The sequence below is a fragment of the Cucurbitaria berberidis genome (genome assembly GCF_010015615.1).
Source record: "Cucurbitaria berberidis CBS 394.84 unplaced genomic scaffold K460scaffold_1, whole genome shotgun sequence".
In the NCBI taxonomy this organism is placed as follows: Eukaryota; Fungi; Ascomycota; class Dothideomycetes; order Pleosporales; family Cucurbitariaceae; genus Cucurbitaria; species Cucurbitaria berberidis.
Window position 1 is genome coordinate 5503205 of NW_024468935.1, and position 25928 is coordinate 5529132.

The 25928-nt window shown below is 49.2% G+C and overlaps 11 protein-coding genes across 11 annotated transcripts; 7 read left to right on the plus strand and 4 right to left on the minus strand.

Moving 5' to 3' along the window:
• Positions 1-89: 89 nt before the first annotated feature.
• Positions 90-1126, plus strand: K460DRAFT_362312 (oxidoreductase domain-containing protein). Its single transcript, XM_040932622.1, has 2 exons — positions 90-593; positions 641-1126. Exons 1-2 carry the CDS (start codon positions 140-142, stop codon positions 934-936), a joined length of 750 nt encoding a protein of 249 aa, XP_040794121.1. The 5' UTR covers positions 90-139; the 3' UTR covers positions 937-1126.
• Positions 1127-2778: 1652 nt separating this feature from the next.
• K460DRAFT_274787 (alpha/beta-hydrolase) lies at positions 2779-4545 on the plus strand (the record flags this gene model as incomplete). The annotated part of the gene is made up of 4 exons (XM_040927983.1): positions 2779-2912; positions 2975-3803; positions 3857-4040; positions 4091-4545. The coding sequence occupies 4 exons, from the start codon at positions 2779-2781 to the stop codon at positions 4543-4545; spliced, it is 1602 nt and encodes a 533-aa protein (XP_040794122.1).
• A 1294-nt stretch (positions 4546-5839) lies between these two features.
• K460DRAFT_270005 (uncharacterized protein) lies at positions 5840-8512 on the minus strand (the record flags this gene model as incomplete). Its single annotated transcript, XM_040927615.1, has 13 exons — positions 5840-6270; positions 6325-6481; positions 6532-6882; positions 6937-7008; positions 7063-7093; positions 7147-7278; positions 7328-7475; positions 7525-7597; positions 7643-7687; positions 7738-8002; positions 8057-8262; positions 8311-8405; positions 8455-8512. 13 exons carry the CDS (start codon positions 8510-8512, stop codon positions 5840-5842), a joined length of 2064 nt encoding a protein of 687 aa, XP_040794123.1.
• Positions 8513-9296: 784 nt separating this feature from the next.
• K460DRAFT_391810 (uncharacterized protein) lies at positions 9297-10682 on the plus strand (the record flags this gene model as incomplete). Its single annotated transcript, XM_040935846.1, has 2 exons — positions 9297-10251; positions 10309-10682. Exons 1-2 carry the CDS (start codon positions 9315-9317, stop codon positions 10680-10682), a joined length of 1311 nt encoding a protein of 436 aa, XP_040794124.1. The 5' UTR covers positions 9297-9314.
• Positions 10683-11598: 916 nt separating this feature from the next.
• Positions 11599-13206, plus strand: K460DRAFT_401575 (uncharacterized protein; the record flags this gene model as incomplete). Its single annotated transcript, XM_040936430.1, has 1 exon — positions 11599-13206. One exon carries the CDS (start codon positions 11599-11601, stop codon positions 13204-13206), a length of 1608 nt encoding a protein of 535 aa, XP_040794125.1.
• Positions 13207-13862: 656 nt separating this feature from the next.
• On the plus strand, positions 13863-15803 carry K460DRAFT_413105 (uncharacterized protein; the record flags this gene model as incomplete). The annotated part of the gene is made up of 4 exons (XM_040937585.1): positions 13863-14296; positions 14342-14909; positions 14959-15060; positions 15116-15803. The coding sequence occupies 4 exons, from the start codon at positions 13863-13865 to the stop codon at positions 15740-15742; spliced, it is 1731 nt and encodes a 576-aa protein (XP_040794126.1). The 3' UTR covers positions 15743-15803.
• A 52-nt stretch (positions 15804-15855) lies between these two features.
• K460DRAFT_298717 (uncharacterized protein) lies at positions 15856-18255 on the minus strand. The gene is made up of 2 exons (XM_040929772.1): positions 17860-18255; positions 15856-17805 (listed from the first exon to the last, which is right to left on the minus strand). Exons 1-2 carry the CDS (start codon positions 17888-17890, stop codon positions 16256-16258), a joined length of 1581 nt encoding a protein of 526 aa, XP_040794127.1. The 5' UTR covers positions 17891-18255; the 3' UTR covers positions 15856-16255.
• A 201-nt stretch (positions 18256-18456) lies between these two features.
• On the plus strand, positions 18457-22824 carry K460DRAFT_373548 (Utp11-domain-containing protein; the record flags this gene model as incomplete). The annotated part of the gene is made up of 2 exons (XM_040934596.1): positions 18457-19836; positions 21991-22824. 2 exons carry the CDS (start codon positions 18457-18459, stop codon positions 22822-22824), a joined length of 2214 nt encoding a protein of 737 aa, XP_040794128.1.
• Positions 22825-22915: 91 nt separating this feature from the next.
• On the minus strand, positions 22916-23704 carry K460DRAFT_270324 (3-hydroxyacyl-CoA dehydrogenase type-2; the record flags this gene model as incomplete). The annotated part of the gene is made up of 1 exon (XM_040927638.1): positions 22916-23704. The coding sequence occupies one exon, from the start codon at positions 23702-23704 to the stop codon at positions 22916-22918; it is 789 nt and encodes a 262-aa protein (XP_040794129.1).
• Positions 23705-23997: 293 nt separating this feature from the next.
• K460DRAFT_37191 (uncharacterized protein) lies at positions 23998-25056 on the plus strand. Its single transcript, XM_040934447.1, has 3 exons — positions 23998-24357; positions 24491-24750; positions 24772-25056. The coding sequence occupies exons 1-3, from the start codon at positions 24225-24227 to the stop codon at positions 24847-24849; spliced, it is 471 nt and encodes a 156-aa protein (XP_040794130.1). The 5' UTR covers positions 23998-24224; the 3' UTR covers positions 24850-25056.
• Positions 25057-25509: 453 nt separating this feature from the next.
• On the minus strand, positions 25510-25908 carry K460DRAFT_238051 (transcription factor TAFII-31; the record flags this gene model as incomplete). The annotated part of the gene is made up of 1 exon (XM_040927296.1): positions 25510-25908. A coding segment is annotated over one exon (399 nt), but the record flags the coding sequence as incomplete, so codon positions are not given.
• Between the last annotated feature and the right edge of the window lie 20 nt (positions 25909-25928).

The following is a 25928-nucleotide window of genomic DNA, read 5'->3' on the forward strand; positions in this document are numbered from 1 at the left end:
AAGGCCCAGCCTAGCCAAGGCAGCAGCTTTCACAGCCCTGCACCATATGCATATAAGCTAGCGGGCAAGTACAAAATTTAGACATGAACATTCACTTCATTTCTGCTCAGCAAACAACCCAACACATCTTAAATCAAGTATGGTTTCCACATACAAATTGCCCGAGGGCTTCCTAGAAGGCCCAGCACCCAACCTGACCAGGTCCGATGTCGACTTTGCAAAGGGCGGCCTGCCAAACGCCTGGGCAGTAGTGCTAGATGGCGTCCTGACCGAACAAGAATGTGATGAACTAGTAGCAGCTGCCGAAGCAACTACGAACGGTGAATGGGAACGAGCGATGGTCAATATTGGTGGTGGCTTCCAAGCCTTGTACGAGGACACAAGAAAATGCGGCCGCATCATATGGGATGACCGCGAGACCATGGCGAAGTTGTGGGCGAGGATAGAAGGATCAGTACCGGAAATCCACCGCCTGCAGAACTGGGCAAGTGTCACAGGGAACGGCCCTGTGAAGTGGGAAGAAACGTGGAAGATGACCAGGTTGAACGAACGCCAACGGTTTCTTAAATATGTTGGCGGCGAGTATTTCAAAGGTACGCAAACGGCTAGCAGGCACGTATTCAATTATTAACTCTAGTAGCGCATTGCGATGGCGCATATGAGACGCCCGATTGCACCGAGCGCTCGTACTTTACACTACACCTGTACCTCAATGACGCGGAGGGTAAAGAAGGCCAGCAGCCGCTGAAAGGCGGAGCTACCACATTTTTCAACCCTAGTATGACAAAGCGCATAGATGTTGTTCCTAAGAGTGGCCGTGTCCTACTCTTTCAGCATCGAGGTCTCTTGCACTCTGGCGATGATGTTATAAGCGGGATGAAGTTGACCATGAGGACAGACATCATGTATACATTAGAAGGCGAGTCAGGGAGGTAGATGTATTGCGGACGTGAGGCCGAAAACAAGAGGCAAAGGTTGGGCGTTTGGTGCTCGGTCATAGTTGCTCGCGTTGAATTTGAAATTAGTAGTATCCTTCGAACCTGGGCTGGGAGTTGAAAAGATAGTAAACTTACAGTGGAAAAATGAGAGTGAACGGCCTGCCTCGCCAGAGTAATCAGAATCGAATGATACCATTCCCTCTTTCGCCGAAGCTACTCGAGGTCAAGTACGCTGCGTATTGTACTACAGTGTCACCCATCCCCCGAAGGTTCCAGGCACACGATCTTCGCACCGACTCCCATAGGGACACCAGTCCACACACTCGACCGTCCCGAAGAGCGGCAAAGCGGCTTTCTGGGCCCTGAGCTTTCTGATGCCGAGTGCAGACGTGAGTCACGCCAGGCCCTTACGGGCAGTACAGCCATAAAAGGCATGATTTGGTGAAGATTACTCCGAATTTCTCATTTGCAGGGTAAGACAGCTGGGTGAACAGCGTCTGTTTGTGTGCAAAGAAACGCAGCGTTGGCGAGGCAGGCCGTTGAGAAAAAGTAAGAATTGGTGGGGAGCTGGGTTTTGTAGCTGTTTGCTAGCGGCGGCAAAACGTCGGGGTTAGCTTGTGACGCGACGCGAAGGCAGAAACAGCTACGGTACAAGCAAGCCATGAAAAGCTTACCAATTGGGCTTATTGCAATAGTAACCGAACATCTAGAATAACCGATAGCGGCGATCTCTTTTCTCACCTATGGGAGCCTCGTCACCATAGCTTATGTGGCCGACTCAGTTAACCGAATGAATTTGTACGCAACTCCTCGTGTAGCGGGCTTCACGGCAACCTCTTCACTACTTCACTACTCGTAAAAAACGCCAGATCTTGATCAAGGCCAGGACTAAGATCTGCTATCTATCGCCTGGGGGGTAGCAAATTACGTTTTAGCCGACCCAAACCGCCCTTAAGCCAAAGCCGCCCTTAACAGCGCCACTTACTCAGTCTTTCGTTCGCGGATCGTCACCTATCCTAGAGGGTTGCATGTAATCACAAATATCCCGGCACTCCAAATACACCTCTACAGCTCCCGTCATACATGTTGCTCTTCATTGCCATATTGCGCCCTTTCGCTTAGCTATCCACCCTCCAATCTTCCCAAGGGCGGAGCTTTCCTCAACCATGACCGGGATAGACGCTGTAGTCATGTCTACGGCCTCGCTGATGGTACATAAACGCACTGTTTGATGACTAGCAATAGCTTCACAGGTAGTCATAATGTGTAGGCCCTTTCTCAATTTCATTATCATATTGTCCGCGGACTTCTCATTGTCATTCAGATTACCGCGAGCCAGAGTGATGACGCAAAAGTTAAAAGCTCAAGAACAGGAGATGTTTTCGCCGGGGCTGGAAGTGATCATGCACGTCTGACCGGGGCGTCGGGCCTAGCTTCCACTGATTAGCATTTGTCATAAAACTTCTCGATTCAATCAGTCCAGGTCTCCGCGTTATATATGTGCAGTGTTATACGCATTCCAATTATTGCCTCCCACTGTGTGTTTTCATTTGGTTTCCGAGCTATTTGATACTACTTTAAGAAATGGCGTCGAATACTACATCTCGTACATTCACCTTTCCTCATGCCGAGCTCGGGTAAGCTAGTGATACAATTACTAACAGGAGTACATTCAGCTAACTCGAGTCTAGTAAGTCTAAACTCCATTGGTTGTGACAGATCACAAGCGCTGTGTCTTATGAGCTGCATATCATAAACTCCGTTGCACATTCACACTTGTAGCATCCGTACCGACATTTCTAAGAATCGACTAACTGCGACATCACAATGTGCAGGTCATATGACTGGAGTCGTCACGCCTGATAATGTCGTCCAATTTCGAGGTATACCTTACGCTACGATCCCAGCACGCTTCAAGCAGTCAATCCTAGCACAACCCCCCTTGGACACCAATGGAGACTTCACCAAGCATGGGTAATTACCAGCCTCCACAATCGAGAGCTCTTCTTGAGAGCATCCATTCTGACACCTCATAGCTACCAATGTCCCCAAACTTATGGCGTCGACACTCATAACGGCGGCCCATTCCCGGGAGAGGTGTACCCACCAGCGACAGACGAGTTCAAGTGTCTAATCCTGCAACTCAACATACCTCTTAGATGTCTCGAATCCACTTGCCACTCTTCAAAGCTCCCTGTTTTAGTCTATATACATGGTGGTGGTTTCGTTGTTGGCAAGATTGACGAGCAGCACAATACAGCTCTGATGGTGGAACAATCACTCTTCGACTCCCAGCCCATCATCTCAGCGAGCTTCCAGTACCGATTGGGTGCACTGGGTTATCTGCACACACCCGAGCCTGGAAACGCGAACCGTGCCCTGAACGACCAGCGAAATGCACTAATCTGGATCCAGCGGTTCATTGGCGGATTTGGAGGTGATCGTGAGAAAATAACCGTCTTTGGAGAGTCTGCAGGCTCCATGTCAATATGCGCTCACATGCTTTCTCCTCCGCCAGCTTCGGGGCCGCTTTTCAAAAGGGCGATCCTGATGTCTGGAATTATTGGTCCAACATCAGCACCTGCCTCAGTCAAAGTAGCTGGACAGATGTACGAGACCTTTTTAGCGAAATTCGACATTCAAGAGCAAGGAGAAGCCGCTTTGAACCAGCTTAGGGAGTTGGGTATAGAGAAGATCGTTGATGCGACTGCGGAGCTCAGCGACGAAGGGTGGATGTGGCTTTCCGTGCAGGACCAGGAGTGGTTTGGGAAAGACACGGGTATTGTGACGTGGGACAGAGTTCCAGAATTGATTGGAAAATGCGAGTGGGTAGACGATATCGTTCTTGGGACTACGAGTTTCGAGGTAAGATGTTGCAGCACACTGCTATCTGATACGTGAGACTGAGACAAGCACAGGGCACCACGTTTATGGCAAGAGTCGCCGGGGTCACTCCGCAGGCATTCCTCGCAGGCATTACAGAACAGCTGGGCGAAGAAAGTGCTGAGCTAGTTGGTCAAGCTTACAAGATCACCTCAGACATGGACCAGAACCTTTTCACGACAAGGGCACTACAGTGGGTGGGCGATGTAATCTTCGATGGTAGATATTGCACCCTATCCTAACTTTACCATCACTACTAACCACCTCAGCACCCAATCACTGCTTGGCGAAGTATCTTACGACGCATACCAACAAGAAGGTGTATCGCTACATCTTTGATGTCCGCAACCCCTTCCCGTGTAATACTCTCTATCAACAAGCCCATCATTGGGTCGACATGTACTATGTCTTCAAGACGTTCCAATTCAGATACCCTACACAGAAACTGAAAGACATATCTACGCAGCATGCGCGACTCTGGATTGATTTCGCGAATGGAAAGATGCCTTGGAGGGAGTACAAGTATACCGGCAATGGGGACGAAAAAATTATAGTAGCAGATGAGAGGGATAGCTGGGTAGAGAGGACGGTTGCGGAAGAAGAGAAGATTTTAGGGACTACTTGGCGGAGGTGCGAAGCTCTTGTTGCTAGTTGGAAGAACAAGATGGGGCAGTCCTTCGTTCCACTGGACATTGCTCCTTTGAAAGGGAAGAAACTGACCTGAATGGTAGATCTAGTGCTTCAGATTGCTGCGAAAGAGAAGTCCATCCACGGACACGTGCAGGAATCATAGCAGTAGAGAGGATTGAGATGAAACGATGTAGGGTGCGCCGCATGGTTTTCAAGTAGAACTTGTCAGCGTTATCTATCACTTAGAAAACAACTCATTGTTCATATACTAACTTGATTGTCTTATTGACAACCACGGATCTGCTTAAACCTCTTTGTTATTGACAGATCAATTCTTAATACACTTGGGCACTCAAATAAAATCGGGCCCAAAACACAACCATGCTTGAGAAAGCCCTGGGAACTTGTTAACAACACTTCCTTTAAAGAAACACTGTTCCTACCAACGACAGCAACGCCTTCAGCGACAATAAAATTATTTTCTGCTAGAGCGCATACGGCGTAGAACACTTCGGTGCCTGCATTCTGCCATGCAAACACGTCTCCGGCTATAATTTTCTCCTCGGAGTGGTCAACACCTCAAACGGCGATAGATTTTCCAATTGTAGAACCTCGCGACCGTCGATATTTGTGGTTCTACAACAGCTCTTCTTCAATACTCTCGTACGCCTGTTAATTTGGATATTTATCAGCCAACACAAGTTGGCGTGCTCTGGCATGCTCTGCCCGTTTGGCTGAGATCTTCACTCCTCTTCTTTTGGAATATAAACAACACCCGCTACTACATAGAGCTTTTGGTAAATCATTGCACTGCCTTGCGCTCCCGTAATGCCCAATTAGACCTGACACAAGCCAAAAGCTCTTCTTGCGGACGCACAGAGGCTACCTTGCACAGCTTGTGTGGTTACCATGATTGCCAGGGCACTAAGAGTCTTATGGGAAACACAGTAGTCTCTATTTTGATAATGGCATTGTTATCGCTAGGAGATTTGCATAGCACGATCAGCGATTTTTTTTAATATTGCCTGCAGCTATAGTGCTAAACCGTTTATTATTACTTTCTTCCTATTAACTGAGATGCCGTTTCCCGGCAAAGTTCCGAACGTTAGCGAAGAACGTGTTCAGTTCATACCAGAAAAATCCTCGATGCTATGACTATGCTCAGATTACTCACTGTAATCTGGTTGGATCACAAGCTTAGACACCTTCCATTCGCGAAAGCTGTCACTTTCCTGTAAGCGGACTCAGTGAGTTCACTCAACAATAGAAATATATTTTTGGTATGTCTTCTTCAGAGGTGCTGCTCTCGTTACTATAACATTGAACCTGCCTAGTCATATTGAATTAAAAAGCCTCCAATACTACCTGAAATGGCTGAATGAACTTCCCTACCAAACCGTAGAGCCGTTCTGATGTAACGGCTTGACGTGCGTCTGAATATCATCCTTATCATCCCAAGCATTTCCACCCGCAGGCCCAGACTGGTTTCTACCCAGTAGACTTTTGGCAAACTTCTTCATCGCATTTCCGCCTGCCGTCGGAAGACTGTTCATTGGAAAATCCATTGGTATTGTCATCGCACTCACATCCGGTGGTGCAGCGGCCTCCCACTCGACTTTGATTGAGTTGTCCTTGCTTAGCTTGACACCATTGTGCCATAGCTCGAACACCACATCTGCAGCTCCAAGGTTGACTTTGACGACATAGTTGATGCGATGATATTTTTGGCCTGTGTTCCACCAGTGTCGATTTTTGAGCTTGAATAGGGAGAGAGGGAGTGAGGAGAAGTCGGATTCGACTTTGCAGAGGGAGCGGCATGCTATGCAAGTCAGCGAAGCGTCAGGGACAGGTGAGAGAGTATGAAAAAGCGTACAGTCATCCTTCACTAATGGTAACTGACTTCTGTCGACTTCAGAGTAGATAATATCGGTCGGGAATATGCGTAATGGATCTGGGTTGGAGGTAGATGCTGGCGGACATTTCCGATTGAAACTTCTCACGATGGGGAAGTCGCTAGAGACGGGTTCGCCCTATCATAGTTAGTTACAAATCATTTCATTCTGAGTGTATGAAGACATACTTGCTTAATAAACCAATCAATGTAGTCCACAATATACAACTTTCCATCCATCTCATCCAGTTGTGTTGGTAGAGCAAAGTGCGCGGGATTAGACGGGTCATGCAGTATCTTACATCTAGTCCCGTATGAAGCTCTACAGCATCGCCACCCAAGCACTGCCTGGCCAGTCTTGAGTTTCTCTACGCGATCGGCTACGATGCCTTTGCAGACTACCAGTTGCGGATCGGGAGCAATACGGATCTGCATGTTTTGCGCATTTGATTGTGGTGTGTTACCAGAGGTGTAGCGGCTGCGTAAACAATTCTGAACATATGCAGAGTTACCCAGACCTCCAGAAAGGACCAAGTGGCCCTATACCTAGTCAGTCAAGCTTTTGTCAAATCTAAATTCAGCGGGATGTCTCACCACCTGTTCGTTTGGGTGCTTCTGTTGAATACGCGTGAGCTGTTTGTCAATCAGGTCGATCAATTTGGATATCTAAGATGTTGTGAGCCGCAATGCTCAGGTATGCTTTATTGGATTAGGACCTACCTGCATGTCAAAGAAGCGCTTGAGGTCATTTCTGCATAATTGTTAGCCTTGTCTTACACCCTTGCAGTGAACCATTGAGCAGACCTTTGAAAATGCATATCGCCTCCGCTGATTCCATATTGTTGGTTCGCGTAAGTTCTGTCCAACTTTGGTACTCGTACCGTAAATGTTTCGGTATCGGCCATTGACTCCTCGGATCCAAAGTCACACTTGGCGCTGACTTTTGTTAGCATTATCAAATTAATGGCTGAGCCTTTCTACCTACTTCTGATACTCCTTGCTAATTCTCATTTCCCATGCAGCTTGGCTTATGTCTGGTAGTTCCATGGGCAATTTCTGATGGGCGTATTGTAATCGCTCCGACACAGCGTTCTCGTAGAGGCTATCGAGCTGTGCAGCACCAATGGTCGCACCTATACGAAGAGTAAGCTTAACGGCCTAACAATAAGTAATCGAGCTTACCGAAGACTACATCAATCTGGTCAAGGTTTAGAGAACCTTCGATTGTACTCTTGACTCGAAACACCGACAGATCCTAATGATTTCAGCCCAAAGTTTGCCAAACAAACAAGTGTCTCACCGTTGTGCCCCCTCCAACATCGCATACTAACAGTATATCGTTCTCCTAGGAACTTCATTAGACTTGCGACATGTATAGTTGTGAGTGTGACGCACTTGGAATATGCCTGGCATGCTTCGCGCTGTATGCACTGCAGCTGCCTCAGCTTCCGTCAAGCCGATAGAAGCTGTATGATTTGTATGCAATCCAAACCCTGCTACTGAAATAATCTTCTTGAAGCGCTCGACGGTCGGGTTTGGCTTCCATGTGGTGGGCACCGAAAAGATAAACTCGATCCTTGCATCTTCCCATCGGCTGGCGAGTTCGCCCTTGAGGCGGGTTTCGATGGTGCGATAAAGGTATTGGAAGTAATGTGTATACCTTAAATTAAGTTGATCAATAACAACTTGGAATAACGTCGAAAAGTTTACTGACCATCGCTCAACTTCATCTATATTTGGCACCTTCGATGGGCCCTTTGAGTTCTTCCGCATTTGCTGCAGGATAGTTTCGTCGAGCATAATTTTGAACCACTCCCTACTTTCGTATCCCGCACCACTGGATTCTTGCGCCGTTTCGGCGAGAAATCCCCATGAAGATGGCGTGCTTGAGTTCCGAGGATAGACTAGTAAGGTCGGGACCTGCAAATATTGGTCATTGATGAATTGAAATCGGCTGGGTGATTCTACCTTGTTCTCATTTGCTTGCATCCTCCCTGGCCATCTTTGAATATGCCGTACGGCATCAGAACCGGTCGCAAGGTTGCAGTATGCGACACCCGTACCTGTGAATGGATTACTATCGAAAAGTTTCCGATGTTCAATATCTCGTACATGTCATTCCAAAGTCGATGGAGACGACTAGGTCTGGTCGAGGCAGGGAATCCGTCATGGTTTGAAGAATGAATATTGGGCGATGGCTTGATGTAGAAGCTTCTATATTAGCTTTAAGACCTTGTCATGAGGTATCAGGAAAGTGGGCAGTAAGAAACGTACAATGTTTACAATGCTGGAAGCTCGGAAGGCCCTGAACAGCCATTATTTACGTAACACAGAGCCCAATTGACTATCAGTGCCGTTTATGGAACCAAAAGTTCAGCCTCGTAAGATAGCGTAAGCTTGTCGTCCCCGAGCTGAGCTCAAGGCTGAAGGAGCACATTAACAGCGCCCTGCTAGAAGGATTTGTATAATATCCGAGAAACGTCTAGACAATTATGGCAGTTGGGCCAAATTGAGAGAAAAAGGAAGGCCTTTAAAGCTCTTTTACAAGAACATTGTTTGGCGGATGACAATTTTGATGGTAACGGGTCCGAAAATTATAGCCCAGGGGATTGGCCATGAGCAGAACACCCACGTACAGAGTGTTGCCACCACCGTCTTTTTAGACCAAATTAGAGCTCCAACATTAGACTATCCCGGCCCTCTAATAGGGTAAAACGCGAAAAGGATGTGGTTCAATGTGGTGACACCCTGTCATGATGTTGTGCTATCTTGTGGCGTTGCTTCGTCAATCCATACCATTTCCGGTGAGCAGCTGAACGACTTGACATCCCTGTTGTGGCTTAGAAGGCAATAGAGAAAGCATTGCATAGCATGATTGGAAGTCAAGCAAAGAGTTATATAAGCACATAAAGATAGTGGACGCAAATAATTGTCGCTCTAAATTCTTTCTTTTTCATCCTCAATCTTTCAAAATGTCTCTTTCTACACCACTGACGCCTACATTGGGGAATCCAACAGTGAATGCGTCGTTGCCACCTGGCAGGAAAGACGAGTGCCTTATAACAACTTGGCCGAATGGACAATCAGCGCAAACGATATCGGCACCCTGTTCGAGTACTTCTTCACTTGCAATAAACTCGCAACCTCCTCCACCTGCAGCAAACTCGCAACCTACCCCACCTATAATAAACTCGCAACCTGCCCCACCTGTAATAAACTCGCAACCTCCCCCACCATCCAGCGCGAATAATGGAGCCAGCACTAGTGTTCCTCTTGGACCAACCCAGAGCAACTCCTCAATACTATCAAGCTCCTCGCCGACTGGTATCTCGAAAATATCCAAAGAAGGACTTTCTGACGGGGTAGTAGCCGGAGTTGCTATTGGTACGTTCGTCGCCGGGCTGCTGATTGCCGGTGCCATCTTCTTCATTATGTTACGTCGCCAGACAAAAAGGCAGTCTTCCGCTGCCGCTTATCAAATGCATCACTTTCCTTCCAACGTAGCGACCATGCCACCGGGGAAAGGCCCCACGGTTGATGCTAGCGCCGTTGCGAGTAGCATTGACGACTTGCTTCCGCAGCCGGTAGCGGATGAAACTATCAAAGACGAGCTATCGAAGATCCGGGATAATATTAAGAACCATGCTCGGACATATTACCAGTCTACTCCAATCTCTGTAGCGGGAATACACGAAACAGGGTTGCGGGATCTTGCGACTGCAACAGGTGTAAGCCCTTCCGCGCTCGGAAGCGCGTTGTCCAACTCAACCACTAGACAAGACGCACTGCGGCTTGTACTTGGTTGGGTTGTATTATCCAAAACGACTGGCGAACACGATGTTAGTCTACTTCCTGCGGAACTCTCCAGGTTTGTTACTTCGATTCCCGGGAGAGATGGCAGTGATACCAGTCAGTATCCTACAAGCTTCTGTTGTACTTGTTCATGCGCTAACTTTAACCCCATAGTCCAATCGACCCTATACAGCAAATGGAAGACGATTACAGGGGTTTTGTTGCATCAGCGGTTCGGAAAGAATACGCCAGGCCCCGACCGCGCCCAGAATTTCGAGAACATAATCGCAGAGCTCGACTCAGTCCTAGCTCCGTTTGTTGAAGCGAGCTTGGATAGTGTTCAACGCCACAAAAACCTCAACATGATACTTACGCGAACGGCAAACTTTGCTTTTCTCCTCTTCTCGCAGCCTGGTTCTTTCCACTTCGATTTCTCAAGTGGATATGGTGGCTTGATTGCGTTCCCAGCTTTGGTGCAAACTATTAGTGACAAGGGGCAGGTGCTTCGCCCTCATAGAGTACTTGTCGAGAAGGAGGTTGCGGCATAAGGGCAGGGAGAGAATGGCTGGTGAGGAGCTTGAAAGGGCGGGTTCAAGAGGATTTTCAAAGCGCCTACGCCCTAGTTGAGCTATCGCTGGTTCTGTGAAAGTACTTTGAGTGAAGGGCGGGTTTCATAGAGCATCACCTCCTTAAGCAAATTGTACATTTATTATATCATCTTGGTACGACAGTTTGTCATATAGCTGTGCTGCGAGGTTATTATGTCAAGGTACGGTGGGGGAGGTGACAAGGCTGAGGAGTTGAGGTTGACCTGTATTTCCGAGCTAAACTTTACTCGGCATTAGCGCCAACCTCAGTGGAAGGGACGTGGTCCTGTAATGCAGGAGCACACGCCACTCCTGTTCCAACAACCGAGGGTGGCCCTAGATACGAGCACGCAGCAGCCAGAACTGATATTCAAACCACTGTCCTTGAAATACACTCGCGTATTAGCCAACATCCGATTGATGGACTGTTCTATCCCTTCTCGCCCCCGTACATCTGGACAAGCCACGCGATGCTCAGACGCGCCGTGCCAGGTGTTACTACGACAGCTTGCATTCCTCCTTTGTTTCAAAAGCAAATCAGAACTCGTTCTCAGACCATCTATACCCTCGTGGGAAGAAAAATACAGGGATGTGACTTGGCGTGGGAACGCCCGTATGGCGAAAATGATCATGGTTGCATCTAACCATGCGGGGGCCAATGCGAGCGACACACGAGAATGTGCTGTGGGACAGTTATGCTCAGCCTTGCGGCCGTGCCGAAGCGACTGACAAGATTTTGGGGGTTTTCGAGCCGCCCACTTGTGAGCTCGATCCGCATACCACTCGTCCCCTCTTATGCAGTAAAGGAGGCCCGAATGAACTCTTACCAGTCTCGTTCTACATTTTCCTCTTATAGGATGGGAAACAGCACATAATCATGTGTGAACCCTCCGGTGCAGGAGCCGCTTTCGCCAGCGTTGGGAGCGCGTTCAAATTTGCCGATCTGGCAGTCCGCATCGCCGAAGTAGGCAGCGAAGATGAAGTCTTTGTACGCACGATACACGTGGTACGCGACGACCTCAATGAGGTTGAACGACTGCTGGAATCGGACACGATGCAAAGGAAACTTGCCAGCATTCCTGGCAAAGTTCCATGGGTCAGAAGCGCCATCGATAACACCAAGTTAGCGTTTAATGAGATTGGCAAATGGGTTGAACGCGCCCGCACCGCACAAGAGCCAACTGGGTCAATACAGTTGAATACTCGCGTCCGATGGATGTTCAACGACCACGAGAAAATATGGAATCGGACGGCAGAGCTGTTGACCTGTCATCAACAACTTTCGAACGTCCTCAGCTATTTGATCCGTTTGGAAGACATACCAAATCATGTTGGACCATCAGCGTACCAAGACACTGCCCATTTCAACGAGATGATCTCGAGACATAAGCGGAAGAGTATACCTAAGATATGGAAGTCCTCGGATGCTATACGAGCAGACCAGAATATAGCTGCTCGTGGTTCATTAATGAGCCTTAGCTCTAGCGAATTCGAAACCCCTACGTCGCCATCGTCAAGAGCACTCCGTCTTCACAGTCCGCCACCGACCTACGCTTCAGCCCTCCAGGCTAACACCGAGCTAGACAACGAGCGGAACTCGTTTACGACTCATCTCGAGCAACCCATTCGACCTTCAATGCATAAAGTAGATGTTTCAAATTCATTTACAGTAAACCAAGAATCCGGAGATACCTGGGCCTACCGACGAGTGCCAAACGATTTACCTGTTTCGGAACTGGCGGGGGACACTGTTTTATACCTGAGTGGCACGAATTCGTATGGGCCTGTTAACCCATACGAATACAGTGCCCCTCCTCAGTTGTCGACTCTCAATACATTATCTGAGACTATTGAGACCAATGATGTAGCAGAATTACTAGGAGACTTGAATTTCGCTGTTGAACTTCCAAGCAATGGCCCACCACCGCCGGGATATCCTCGACAAGCAAGCAGAAGCACGACGTATCAATCACGCTACAACAATGTAGCACATGGAACCCGCAGCCAAGAACAAAGGAGATCTGTTTCGGTGCTGCCAACTACTCCAAAACGCAAACCTATTCTCTCACATTCTTTCAGCGAGGACGGTACTATGAACAATGAACTACTACCCGCACCGGTTGGACCAAGCATCAGCCCTCCCTTATCGCAAAGGAATGTTCTTACCGGCCAGGATCGGCAGGTCTTTACAGCTTCCGAACTGCAGCTTTCGTTGGAACAACCTTCAGAATCTCACCGATCAAGATCCACTGAATATCTTCAGAGTTGCTCAGAATCTTCACGACCACGCTCCGCCGCATCTACATCAACGGGCCCAGATAATTTGAATGTTAACAAGCAAGCAATAGCGCAAGGTTCATCACGATTGAGTTGTCCGAATAGTTCTTCAATGTCGCCCAAGCCGCCAGAACCTGCGGGGTCAGCCTCGATGACGCGAATGCGACGGCAAAAGCAGATCATGGACTTGCTCGAAAGTCTTGGATAATATTATGGAGCTACTGCATTGCATTTAGCAGGGAGAATGTCGGCTGTCTAGATGCAAACATAAATCAAACCTTCTCAATTGACTCCACATATGCATGAAAAGAGGCGCTTCCGGGGTCGACCGTTTTCTACATGAGCAACATAATCCATTTTCACAACGCATCCTGCATAGACTTGTTACGTCTTCCCTTGCAGCGTGAGAATCCCGTCGGGGACGAATCGAAGTTGAGCAATCTGCAAGACTGAGACATAGCCTGACGGTCGTGCCCCCAATCCTTCAGCACGCTATCTTCAGCCCTTCGCCGCATCTGGTCTTTCTCGTATTCAGCTTATTTGGGTTATCACTTCCGATCATACGTTTATTAGAGTTCTCGTCAAAACAAATCAATGGCCTTGAAGCCTGTCTGATTTGCATGACCGATCCCGGGGCATTCTCAATTGGATCATAATTTTAGCAAGGTCTGAGTTGCAGGCTGAGAGACTACTCTAGCTGTTTGGTGCGACCGTTTAGACTTCTCAATACAAAAGGGCTGGCCGGGTCTTGCTATCTAAGAGCCTATAATCTGCTATCCGAAATACTCGATACTAGTCCTACACAGTACTTAGTCCACCTCTTGTCGTTCTTATCGAAAGAAAAAGTTCACTACCGCATTTAAAATGCATCCAGCCTTGTTGTTTGTCGTTTTCAGCCACGTTGCATTCGCCTCGTTGGCTTTAGTTGACTTGGACGCACCATCGTTCTCATCTCACTATAGCACTCTCAAGCCTGCAACGAGACATCGCAGTCTTTCCGCTCGAAACAATGACTTCTCCTTCGGGCAGAAGGTCGAGCTTGCCTACGCAGATCACTATACGGGTGGACCGGTCATGTCGTCTCACATCCACCTTGAGGCTGATCGACCAACCCTCCTCTTGGAAGACTTTGATCATCATCTGACAAAAGTTGAATGCCATGGTTCAAAGATGAGTGTCAGTGTGCGGAGCGGACAATCGTACAGAATGGCTAAAGACGCATGTACATCTTTGGTCGGTGGACTACTCATATCTTCACATCACACTTGCGGAGACAATGGTGCACACACAATTCATAGGTAGGTTGCTTAATCAATGTAAGCTATAAATACTGATTGTAGAAGGGTTATCAATGTCTCTTTTGACGACAAGTCCTCTACGATTGTACTTGACCTTGAAGAAAGCATCATTGAGAAGGAATTTCATACCGTCACGATTAGTTTTGGTCAAACTGACAAGCATTATATTATCCACAAATACGATCGCCTGTACCGCAGAGCTCCCCAAAGTTCAACAATAAAAGGAATCGGCCGTCCAAGCAGTACTTTTCTGGCCGCCCCAACAGAATCTGTAGTCACACAAATTGAAAATACAGTCAACAAAACAGATCTTGGATTCGATAAAATCAACACAACCTTCTTTGAAGGAGAGGAGCTCGAAAGTCTGAACACAATTCAACTTGGATGTGCTAACTGCACTGCGAAAGGCGAGATGATAGTGACAACAGGGAAATTTAAGTTTGACTTTGGCGCGTGGTTTAAGGGGGAAGACGACGATCCTGTAAAAAGCGGGTTCATTCAGCTCGATATCAAGGGATTTGAGATGTCAATTGGACTGAAGGCTACTCCCTCTGAAAAGTTCAAGAAAGAATTCACCTTAGCCAGATCCCCGGCACTCGGTCCCGGGTTCAATGTATGAGCTCAGGTGTCTTGACCAGTTACAGCGCTGATCCATCTGATAGATCCCTAAAATCGGTCATTTTGGCGTTACCATTTCCTTGGTCGCTTCGATTGAAATTACGATTGAAGGAGCTGTCGAGTTAGGATTCGGTTTCGACGTGAAAGTGAGGATTAATTCTCGACATTGGTATGTTCTCGACGGCGCTAAGAGATCCTCAGGTACCAGACTCTGTAGCGAAGCTCGATGCCGCAGAACTACAGGACTCATATATATCCGGGTTCAACCAAACAGAAGTGTCGCTGAAGCCACTTTCGGCTAACGTATCCAACCTCGAGTTTAGTATAGCCGCACGCCTTAGACCCAAGATCACGGTAGGCCTTTCGTTCCTCGGAGCCAGCCTCGAGGGGGGGCCTTACGTCTCCCTTCCAGAGATCAAAATGAATGTCACGCAACTGGCGACGGATAAATTTGGTGCAGACTGTAACACTCAAGGCAAGACGGATGTCAAATTCAAGGACGCTTTCAAGAATCTTACGCATGTCGACTACGGTATTGGCCTCGCTGCTGGGTTTGGTGTGCAAGTGGGGCTCCTACCATTTTCCACGGAGTTATTGAGTCCAACATTAACACACACTACGCAGTGTCTTGCATACCAAACTGCCGGAACACAAACTGGGCTTGTCATAGCTAAGGACGTTCTTGAATCTATGACACATAAGCCGACCCCAAGTGGTGCTGTATCTGGAAAGACTTCGAAAGCAGTTCACCAAATTCCCGAGTTTCAAGGAGGGCCTTTGCTTGCGGTACTTGGTGTTCTAATAGCTACTATCACGTTTTTACTGTAGTTTCGTGTCACACTGCCGCGTCACCTAAGTCAGAAGCATTGTCTAAGATAATAGGACTACCAAAAGGAGGAAGGTATTGGCAATGATGGAACTTGGATTTACCGAAGGCTAGTGGTTTTTCGGCCCTGCTAGAAATGGGAAGTTCGTAAACTCAGGCGAGGTGGATTTCGGTTTGAAATGGTGTTGGCAGTTCGTAATTACGGACCCAAACTAAATGTAACTCCTTACTAGAACATCTTTGCTCACAATTTAAGACAGTCAGGATTAATATCGTTTACTGCATTTATATAGTCTTTTGTGGTCACCTGCAGATCTGTCTTGTCGCCATCAAACTACCTCATACACGCGGACTGGAGGGCTTGCACCCACAGTTGATGCTGATTCTTTGATTCGACTACCTTGATCCCCATCCTTGACCTAAAAACTAGTTCAAAAACGAATGGAAAGTCTGGCAATATCGTTTGCACTACACTCAAGGAAGTACCTTGCATACCTGCCAGGTGCTCAAGCCGTTTAGATCTTCGCGCAATACGTCTGCACCGGTACGATCCCGCCACTCCGATCCGGCACCTCTCTGTACGCAACCTCCCTCGTCCTCGCCAGACTCTCCAGCTCATCCAGCCTATTCAGCGTAGCCTTCAAATGCTCTTCGAACCCCTCCTCCTGCACAATCTCTCGAAAAGCGTTCTGCATTGGTACGGAGTCAGCCCTCACCATACCGTGAGCGTCGATATGGAGAACGTTGATGTGGTCGAAGGGGTGTACAAAGTCGGCGCGTGTAATGATTTGGCGAGCTTCATGTAGCGGTATCTCGGGGAGTGTGAACTGGGGCTGAGAGGAAGAATTGTCTTCGCGGAGAACGAGGGCACGCGCCAGGATGATGGCGGCAGCACAATATTTCTGTTGCTCTTCAACATCGTCGTCCATCGAGTCACCCAGAATCCAGCAGTTGTTGAGAAACCAAGACTTCTCTCGTCGGTTAATTTGCTTGCAGGTATCGAACATGTCTTTCGACTTTGCAACTTGGTTCAAGAATATCAAGCGTCCGCCGACTTTTGCGAAAACCTCGTCTAAGATAGTCTGAGATACGTCTTCGTTGTGGTATCGAGCACGATATTTTTTCAGTGCTGAGGTAACCATAACTTTGCGAACGTCCCTGATATTCATGACATACATGTTGGTCGCATGCGGTGTCAATCGCTCTAGCGTCCAATACTCGTCAGATGTAAAGACCGTTGTTACAAGCTCGTTGCCTGCCCAGATCTCCGCTCGCTGTTGCAAGATTTCTAGCAAGTGTTTTCCAGCTTCGTCATCCTTGAAAAGGTGAATATTGTTGATGATCATCAGGAGAGGTTTGCCTCGTCTCTTTCTCATCTTCAATGCCACCTTCTCCAACTGATTCAACGCTCTCTCGATATCTAGCAGCGGCGTGCTATCTCGCGGACCTCTGATACTGAAAAGACCGCCGATGTAGTCCTCATGGAACTCATAATCGATTGACTTGCCCAACCGGGTCCGGAACACTTCTAGATCATTGTGCGCTTCCAGCATGGCAATGCCATCGCCATTGACCTTCCGCATAGCTTCCAGGAGCAAGGCTCGCTTGCCAGTTCCTCTCTCACCAATGATGAGATGATATCGGCCTCTTGTCTTACCACTAACGATATCGTTGACCTCATCTTGTTCGGCTCTGGGCACCCAGTATTCTCTCTCTACGATCTCTTGTATTTTATCCGGGTCAGTACCATACGAGATTCGACCTAGCGCGACACGCTCTTGCGAGCTATAGCCCGTGGCGAAGGCATTTTCTATCTTGTTTCTGACAGTCCGTTTGTAAAATAGGCTGTAAGCGTAGCCGCCAAGCCCAAGACCAAAGAGCGATATAAGAGCTACAGTGCTGCCTTCTAAAATGCTTCGCGCGAATTTGCTTCGCTCTTGCTCACTATCATCGCGTGTTTTCGATACGGGCGGGCGTTGAGGCTTGCCATCGTTTCGTGGCTGTTGGAGGAGTGGTAATGCACGCAAGGGGGCGGGCCGTCTACCGAGGGGTAGGAGAATCCATCCTTTCCAGCATGTTAGCGTTGCAACAACGGCTGGACTTAATTGGGCTTTCCTACCTCTTCGGATACTCTGCAAAGAGCGTGGCATTCGTTACTCTCGTGATAGCTCACGGTAGAGCAAGAGCTGTTGTAACGCGTTGTGAGCGCTGACGCGTGAGTGCCCAGCAATTGCTTGGCCAGGCGTTGACAGCCCGCCGAACTTCCGAGCGGTCTCATAATGCAGGTTGGAATCGAATATGCAATCTCATATCTGATACCGCGTCCCTAGAAGACGGCTGTCGTTACGTAGGCCCATATGCTGTGAGCGTGTCCGTCATTCGCATACGCATCGCGACGGTACCCTGGTGTTAGTGCCTTCCATTAGCGTATAGAGTGATACGACAACTAAAGTAGTTCTCCGAGATGTGATACTACTATATTTGATTATAGTCTCAGACTGATTAGTGCAAGGCAGACAGAAAGGAGCAAATGGCGAGACCTGTGAGCACCACGAGCAACATTAAGCGAACAAAGGCTCGAATTGCCGATCAGATGAGGCGACCTCGGACATCTGGGCATCCGCCCACCATTGTCTCATGATCGTCACGATCCCCTCAAAATGGACCCTCATATCTTCTCAACGCTCGTTGAAATAACTCTTCAACATTCTCCACTATGACAAATCTATCACCGCACTCCTCATCACCGGGTGCCCCGCAGCCAAATCACCGCTACCCCACTCCCACACAGTCGAGATCGACGAGGCCACTTCTATGGAGGTTATACCTCTCCCATACCCTCTCAACATGGAACGCACGAACCTTTGAATTTGGCGCCGTTATCTTCTTAGCCACTATTTTCCCAGGAACACTCTTCTTCGCTTCATGCTACGCTTTGTTTCGCTCCGCAGCCGCAGCCGTTCTCGGGTCATGGATAGGCGACCAGGTAGATCGAAATGACCGCCTTGTTGTTGTGAGGCAGTCTATCGTGTGGCAACGACTAAGTGTCGCTGGATCTTGCGTCATCCTCATTCGCATGCTGAACGCCAACATGGAGGAGAAATCCTTGATGTACACCCTCTTTGCGGCAAGCGTGGTCCTGGCATGCGTCGAAAAACTCGGCTCTGTCGCCAACACCGTGTCTATAGAACGAGACTGGATTATCGTAGTATCTGACAGCTTGCACTTGGACCGCCAAGAGCTGAACAGTACTATGAGGCGGATCGATCTGGTGTGCAAGCTCATCGCTCCGGTAGGCATAGGTCTACTTGATGGGTATTCGACAAGAGTTGCGATTTGGGTCGTGTTTGGGCAGAAAGCCATGAGCGTTTTAATTGAGTACTTTGCCATCGTACAGGTGTACAAAGCGGTACTAAATCTCGCACACAAAAGAGAGCAAAGTCCCGAGGTGCAGGAAGAACAGCGGGGACTAGACTCTTCCACGCCACGACCCATTACAACCATCATCACCAACACTCTCCGACCGTACAAAGAGTACATCCAGAACCCGGCATTTCTCGCATCCTTCTCGCTCTCCCTCCTTTACCTCACAGTTCTCAGCTTCGCCTCGCAAATGACAACCTACCTCCTCACACTCGGCTTTACCAGCACAGATGTATCCATCATGCGCCTTGTATCTGTCGCTCTGGAGCTATCAGCTACCTGCGTCGCCCCATGGCTCATGCACAGAATCGGCGCCGTTCGCTCGGGTCTTTGGTTCGTCAATGAGCAGTTGATCTCTATTGCTTTGGCGGTCGGCCTGTTCTCTTTAGCCAACGTCAAATCCAAGTTAGCGGGCGGCGCTCTCGTTCTGGGCGTCTGTCTCAGCCGTCTCGGACTATGGGGATTTGACCTCTCAGTACAATACCTGGTCCAAGAAGACGCGCCTTCAGCTACACGCGGCTCCTTTTCTGCCATCGAAATGTCGATTCAGAATCTTTTCGAGCTCCTTTCTTTTGCGACGACGATGATTTTCTACCGACCCGAAGACTTCAGGATACCTATATATATTAGTGCGGGCGCGGTCGCTACAAGTGCGGCATGTTTTGCGGGCTTTGTGAGACATAACAGGGGGCATTTGTTGCATACAGATAGGTGCTTGAAGAGATTAGGGAAGGGACAGGCGAGGTATCATGTTTTGCCAACTATTGAGGAAGAGGTAGAAATGGATGATGTAGCTGAGAACAAGGCTACAGACTGAGGACGTTGCTAAGTTCAATAGAAGAAAATCAGTATTAATTTAGATTTCATACTTATGCATACCTCCTCACTGCTAATTCTTCCAGTACTCAATATCTTCATTTTATACTCCCTACACGCGTCGAGTACCCGCATTTCTAACCCATCGTAGCTAGTCTTTTCTCTTTCTTGGTATATAAATGAGCATTCCCATACCCATCCACCCAGCATCCATCCAGTAAAGGGTCATCGTGTTCGCTATACAATAGTCTAGAGATGTTGCGTGCGACTTGATCCATGCTCACTCCATGACTAGTTCCGCCCGCCTTGAAGCAGAATAAAATATCCAACGATTTGTCCCAAACATTCTTAGCCGCGGGTCGACGTGCAAACAAGCTGATACAAATCTCATGTAGAGTTATGGCCCTGCCAAAATCCAGCACAACCCGCACTTGCCGTGCATGTTTGCGGTGTTTGCTCTTTTCCATCCACGCGAACACATACTCCAGATTATGCAACTGGTCAACTTTCGCTTTGGTGAATTGGAATCGGAAAATAAATTTGTTGCGTGTGTAGTACATGCGCAATGCCTGGTCAAGTAGTTGTTTGCTGGCGCACATGCCGCGAGGAAATGGTAGTATTTCGGGCGCCATGACAAAATTCGTGTCTGTAGCATATGCATCTATTCCCCCGTATTGTGGAGGTAGACGCATCTCAATGAGACGTGGAGGACTAACGACGTAATTGAGTATTTCTGTAATCAGGTACGCGGGGAGATGAGATAAGACCTTGCGTTCATGCATAAATTCGATAGTTTCTAGTTCCTCGGCGGTGTTTAGGTGCTTCAATAGTTCGATTTTGGCCACCCCGTCAAGCTCAATAGGTTCCTCCTTGATTGTAATTCCGGGCGGGTCCCGAAGAAGGAACTCCTCTTTCCAACTGAACCTGGAGTCGTGTGTCTTGAAATAGATGAGCCCATGTCTCCCACTCTCGTAAATATAAACATGGGAAAGGAGGTTTAGTCGTTGATAAGCCTCAAAACATGGCTCATTTCGAAGCCTCCACAGAGTGAGTTCAATCCGCCGAAGATTGTGAGAATGTTTGCATCCATAGAGGTAGCTAGGGTAAGTCGTCTCATCAACATGGGGTTCGAATTTAAGTACACAGTTGGGCGCTAGCCTTAGGGCATCTATGTAATGAGTATATTCTTCCGCATGTGGATAGCCCATTTTGTGATCGCAATGTCCGACGAAATCCATGCGAATTGTGCTGACATATTGGGCGTTCCTGAGTCCAATCTGCGCGATCCAATTTTGCACTGTTTCGGTGTTCGAACCGAAGATGAATTTATTGCTTCCATAGAGGACAACGGTAGCCTCATTGTGGACGGTCCGACAAGCACGAAGGATGCTTGTGATAGGCATGACATTATTCGCAGTCCATGGCATATGGGAAGCTTTCAGATCAACCGTTCCCGTGGGTGCCAGTATGTGCTTGAAGATTTGGGTGCGCGCTGCCAGTGGGAGATCGAGGAAGGGAAGGATTGTGGCTTCAGTACGTACGACAGATCTCAGCCCATGCCTACGAGGGCCTACGCTTTGGTTCTCTATTCGAGGCGGAGCATTGGTCTTCATCGAGCGAGTCACTCGCCTTGTCTTCATCGTGAATGTTGTGTCTGTGTAGAAGGTTGACAAAACTCCTTATGTCACATGGCCGATGAACACACGAGGATGGACTCCGTGTCTTTGGGTATCGGACCAAAGGCACAAAAAGTGAAGCAATCAATGCGATGGCGTGAAAAATACAATCTTTTGAGTATAGAGATTTATAACAAGACGTCGCGAGTCGGGTCACTAATCCTTGCAAGCCATGAATAAATTGAACTTTTAATCATTGTTTGTTCAGCTGGACAGGTCAACAACCTGACTGTCGTTAGCGCAAGGCCTAGCGCCACGAAATCTTGGCACCTCGATAGCATACAAAATTTCCAGCGCCTCCTCAACACCACAATCACCACCTCGCAACCCACAAGATGTCGTCCATGCGAAATGCCGTTCAGCGGCGCAACCACAAAGAGCGTGCTCAGCCCGTCGAACGCCAAAAATGGGGTCTTCTTGAGAAGGCCAAGGACTACAAGCTGCGGGCCGCCGACCACCGCGGGAAGAAAGCAAAGCTGAAGATTCTCTCCCAAAAGGCCCGCGATCGCAATCCTGATGAGTTCAGCTTCAAGATGATGAGCTCGAAGGTGGATAAGCAGGGCAGAAAGGTGGCAGACCGGGGGGACAAGGTGTTGAGTTTAGAGGTAGTCAAGCTATTGAAGACACAGGATGCGGGGTATATCAGGACAATGTTGCAGATGGCCCGCAAAGAGAGAGAGGAGTTGGAGGAGCGATTGATTCTGGAGGAACAGGGCGAGGTACGGGCGCTAAGAGACGGGGACAAGGCAAAAAAAGGCAAGCATAGGGTATTCGTGGAGAATGAAGAGGAGCAGGAGGAGTTTGACCCTGAGGCCTGGTTTGGGCGAGGTCAAGATTTACCGGGCAGAGAAGATCCAAGTCACGCCGAGGACCTCGACGCAGATTTATCAGACGATGATGACAAGAACGACGCGCCCCAAACGAAAACGATGTCGAAGAAGAAGCTTGAAGCCCAGGAGCTGGCTAAGAAGGAGGCCAGAAAATTCAGAAAGGACAGAGAGCGGGCACAATCAAGAACAGCCATCAAACTGGCATCAATAAAGAAGCGTGAGAAAGAGCTTGCAGCTGCGGAAGAGGAACTGGATGCTCAAAGGGCAAGGATGAACAACACGGTGGGAGGAGTCAATAAGCATGGCGTCAAGTTCAAGATTCGAGAGCGCAAACGCTGAGTGCTACCAAATCTACCGACACTTGGAACTTTGGAGCTTCACCACTGTGACTCTACAAGTTTGTCCATCATGTATTTCGATACGGAACAATTTACAACCTCGCGGGCATCCTCATCGCCCCATCCAACCGCAGTACCGTTCCATTTAGCATCTCATTCCCTACACACTCCACCACCAATCTCGCAAACTCCTCGGGCAGTCCTGCTCGTCTGGGAAACTCCATACTGTTCTCCAGGCTTTTCTTAACCTTCTCGCTCAACATCTTTGTCATGGCGCTATCGAACATGCTCGGCGCGATGGTCACGGCCCTAATACCGTGTTTCGAGAGATCTCGTGCGAGTGGGAGGGTCAGGCTAGCCACGGCGCCTTTGCTGGCCGCGTAGGCGACTTGGCCCATCTGTCCGTCAAACGCGGCGCTGGAGGCGATCATGATTATCACACCGCGTGAACCGTCGGGCTCCGAGGGCGTTGCGGTCGTCATATGCGGTACTGTCTGCCGAATGAGGTCGAGGGTGCCGCGGAGGTTAATATTGAGTACGAAATCGATGCTTTCGATGCTCAACGGTTCGTTCTTCTTGTCGATGATCAGGCCTGGTAGACCGACACCAGCACCAGCCACCACGCCGCCGATCTCTTTCCCTGTCTCTTTTGCCCAAGCCACTGTTCCTGTCACCGCAGCAGCGATTGCTTTGGTATCGGTTACGTCGGTCTCGAAGAACTTGGATCGCGTGCCTAGCTCTGCTACGATCTTGGAACCATTGTCGCTGTTTAGGTCGAGGAGCGAGACGTATGCGCCTTGGGCGTGGAGGGCGCGTGCTGTTGCAAGGCCGAGGCCGGATGCGCCGCCGCTAATTATAACGGTCCTGTCTGCGATTTTCATCGTATGTGCTTCGACTCGCAAGTGTTTCGGAAGAGAGTGTGTGCTGAGAGCTTCGATGAGCGGGTCGGGCTTTGATGTGCGGTGATGTGTAGTAGGTAGTTTAATATAGAAAAACTATACTTTGAAATGCCTCACGAGAAAGCTCGTGAAGTTGGAGATTGAGCAGTGCGTGTGTGCGGTGTAGAAGGCAACATGTTCCACATCAGCACGTGAAGTGGAAATCCCACACGAGCAATGCAGAGCCTCGGCCTGAAATCATCGGCCTTCTCGAGTTAGATGCTCCGACAAAATACGCCCGCTCCCAATAATCCCCAGCCGCTGCTCCGAAGAACATCAATCTCGAATCTCGAACCACCATCGAAGCTCCGCAAGCTCTCGACGCCTCGTCACCGCTACATCGCTCGCTACCGTATCCCTCCAGGCCGCTCACTCCTGCTGCCATCATCCGCATTGGCCTGTTACTACGCAGCAAAATAGCCTGTGGAGCGCTCGCTCGCTCGCAGCTCAACGCCCCGTCGCAATGACAGACCGCATGGTAGTCGGCACGAACACGCTCCCCAGCAATCCGACACCCCTCTCCGCCCCGCAAGAACAACAAGTCCGCGATCTATACTACAAGAATGTGCGCGCCAAATGCGCAAAGGAGATTGAGAGTAATGTGCCCCTCCTCTCATTGCAATTCATTCCATTCCACTCCGATTCCCCCACATGATTGTTTTCCTCTATGCCTCTATGAAGAGCATTAGATATCCACTTCCCACCTTCCTGAGCTAACATCCCCCCCAGCCTTCGCTCAATGCGCCCTCGGCCGTACCTTCACCATGATGTACACATGCCGCCCCGCGCGCCTAGCCATGAACGCCTGCATGCTACAATACCAGAACCAAGACGAGCTGGACAAGGCGCGGCAAGAGTGGTTTGCGCTAGCGGGCGAGCGGAAAAAGCAGCGGGAAGAGCACCAGCGGCAGCTGGAGGATGCGAGGCACAAGCACAAGGAGTGGTGGAATTTGGATGACCAGGGGCGTACGATGGGGCGGAAGGCCGAGGTTGTTGGAGGTGAAGGAGAGGGTGGTTTGAGGCGGAAGGAAGAGAATCGCGTGGACGACAGGGGGGTTACACGTGGAGGGATTTATAGGGGGACGTGAGATGTTGGAGGGGGGAAGGATGGGCGGGATGATATGATTGATTGATTGCATTCATAAGGCGTTTACAAGGCGGCATGGCATCACTTGCACATATGCATACTGATTGTGCAGATGGATCGGAACTAGAACTATTCCGAATGTATCGATAAAGAGCTGGATGGAAATGTTGTATGATATTTTTTTGCGCAGAACAAAAGGTGGAGGTAGACAGACATGCGGCAAAGCGCAGAAAGCCTGCGCGCAATTGAGGAAATTTCAGCTCTGGTATAATCCTGCTCCAGTCCAAATGATAAATAACGCCTTGAAATGCTTGGTGCCAACGCCGACGCCCTACGCCTAGGGTACTCCGTGCTGTACGTCTGATTGTACACGGAACTCAAAAATCCCGCGAGAGATAGAGAGAGATATGTGAAATCAAGCATTGTTCTCCGGTCTGATACCCATAGCCTCCTCAAACTCGTCGTCTTCTTGCTCTTCTTCTTCCTCGTCACCCATGCCCCCCATAGCAGTATCGTCCCCAGCAGCACCAGCACCCTCGCCATTCGGCCCTCCAACCGGTCCACCAAACCCGACCCCACCCCCAACAACCCCGCCCTCCTCTCCCAGATCCATATCCTCATCTTCCTCAATCTCGTCCTCCTCGCCCTCCCAGGAATTCTTCACATCCCACCCAACTCCGGTAAAACAGTACCGCTCAGGCGGCAACCGCACGCCAAACTCCCGCTCGACGCGCGGCAACGCAATCCTATTCCGCTCACTCGCCACATCGGCCATGAACTCCTTGCCCAGCTGTCCGCTAAACGTGCCCGCAGCGCGCGCCCCGACCGCCGTCCGCAGCGCATTCAGACTGACACCGCCTTCTTCCTCTGCTTTATCAGCGCCGCGCTTCTTCGATGTAGTAGAGGCATGTGCCGGCGGCTCGTAGCTGATAGCGTCGGTGAGAATGCCGGATGTATATCTGTAGGCAAAGTCGAGGAGTTGGAGGGGGACGCGCTCCGTGTAGGCGTGCACGCCCATGTTGGCGAGGATCAGGTGGATCAGGCGTGCGTCTCGGGGCCGCTTGGAGCTGCCGGGGTCTT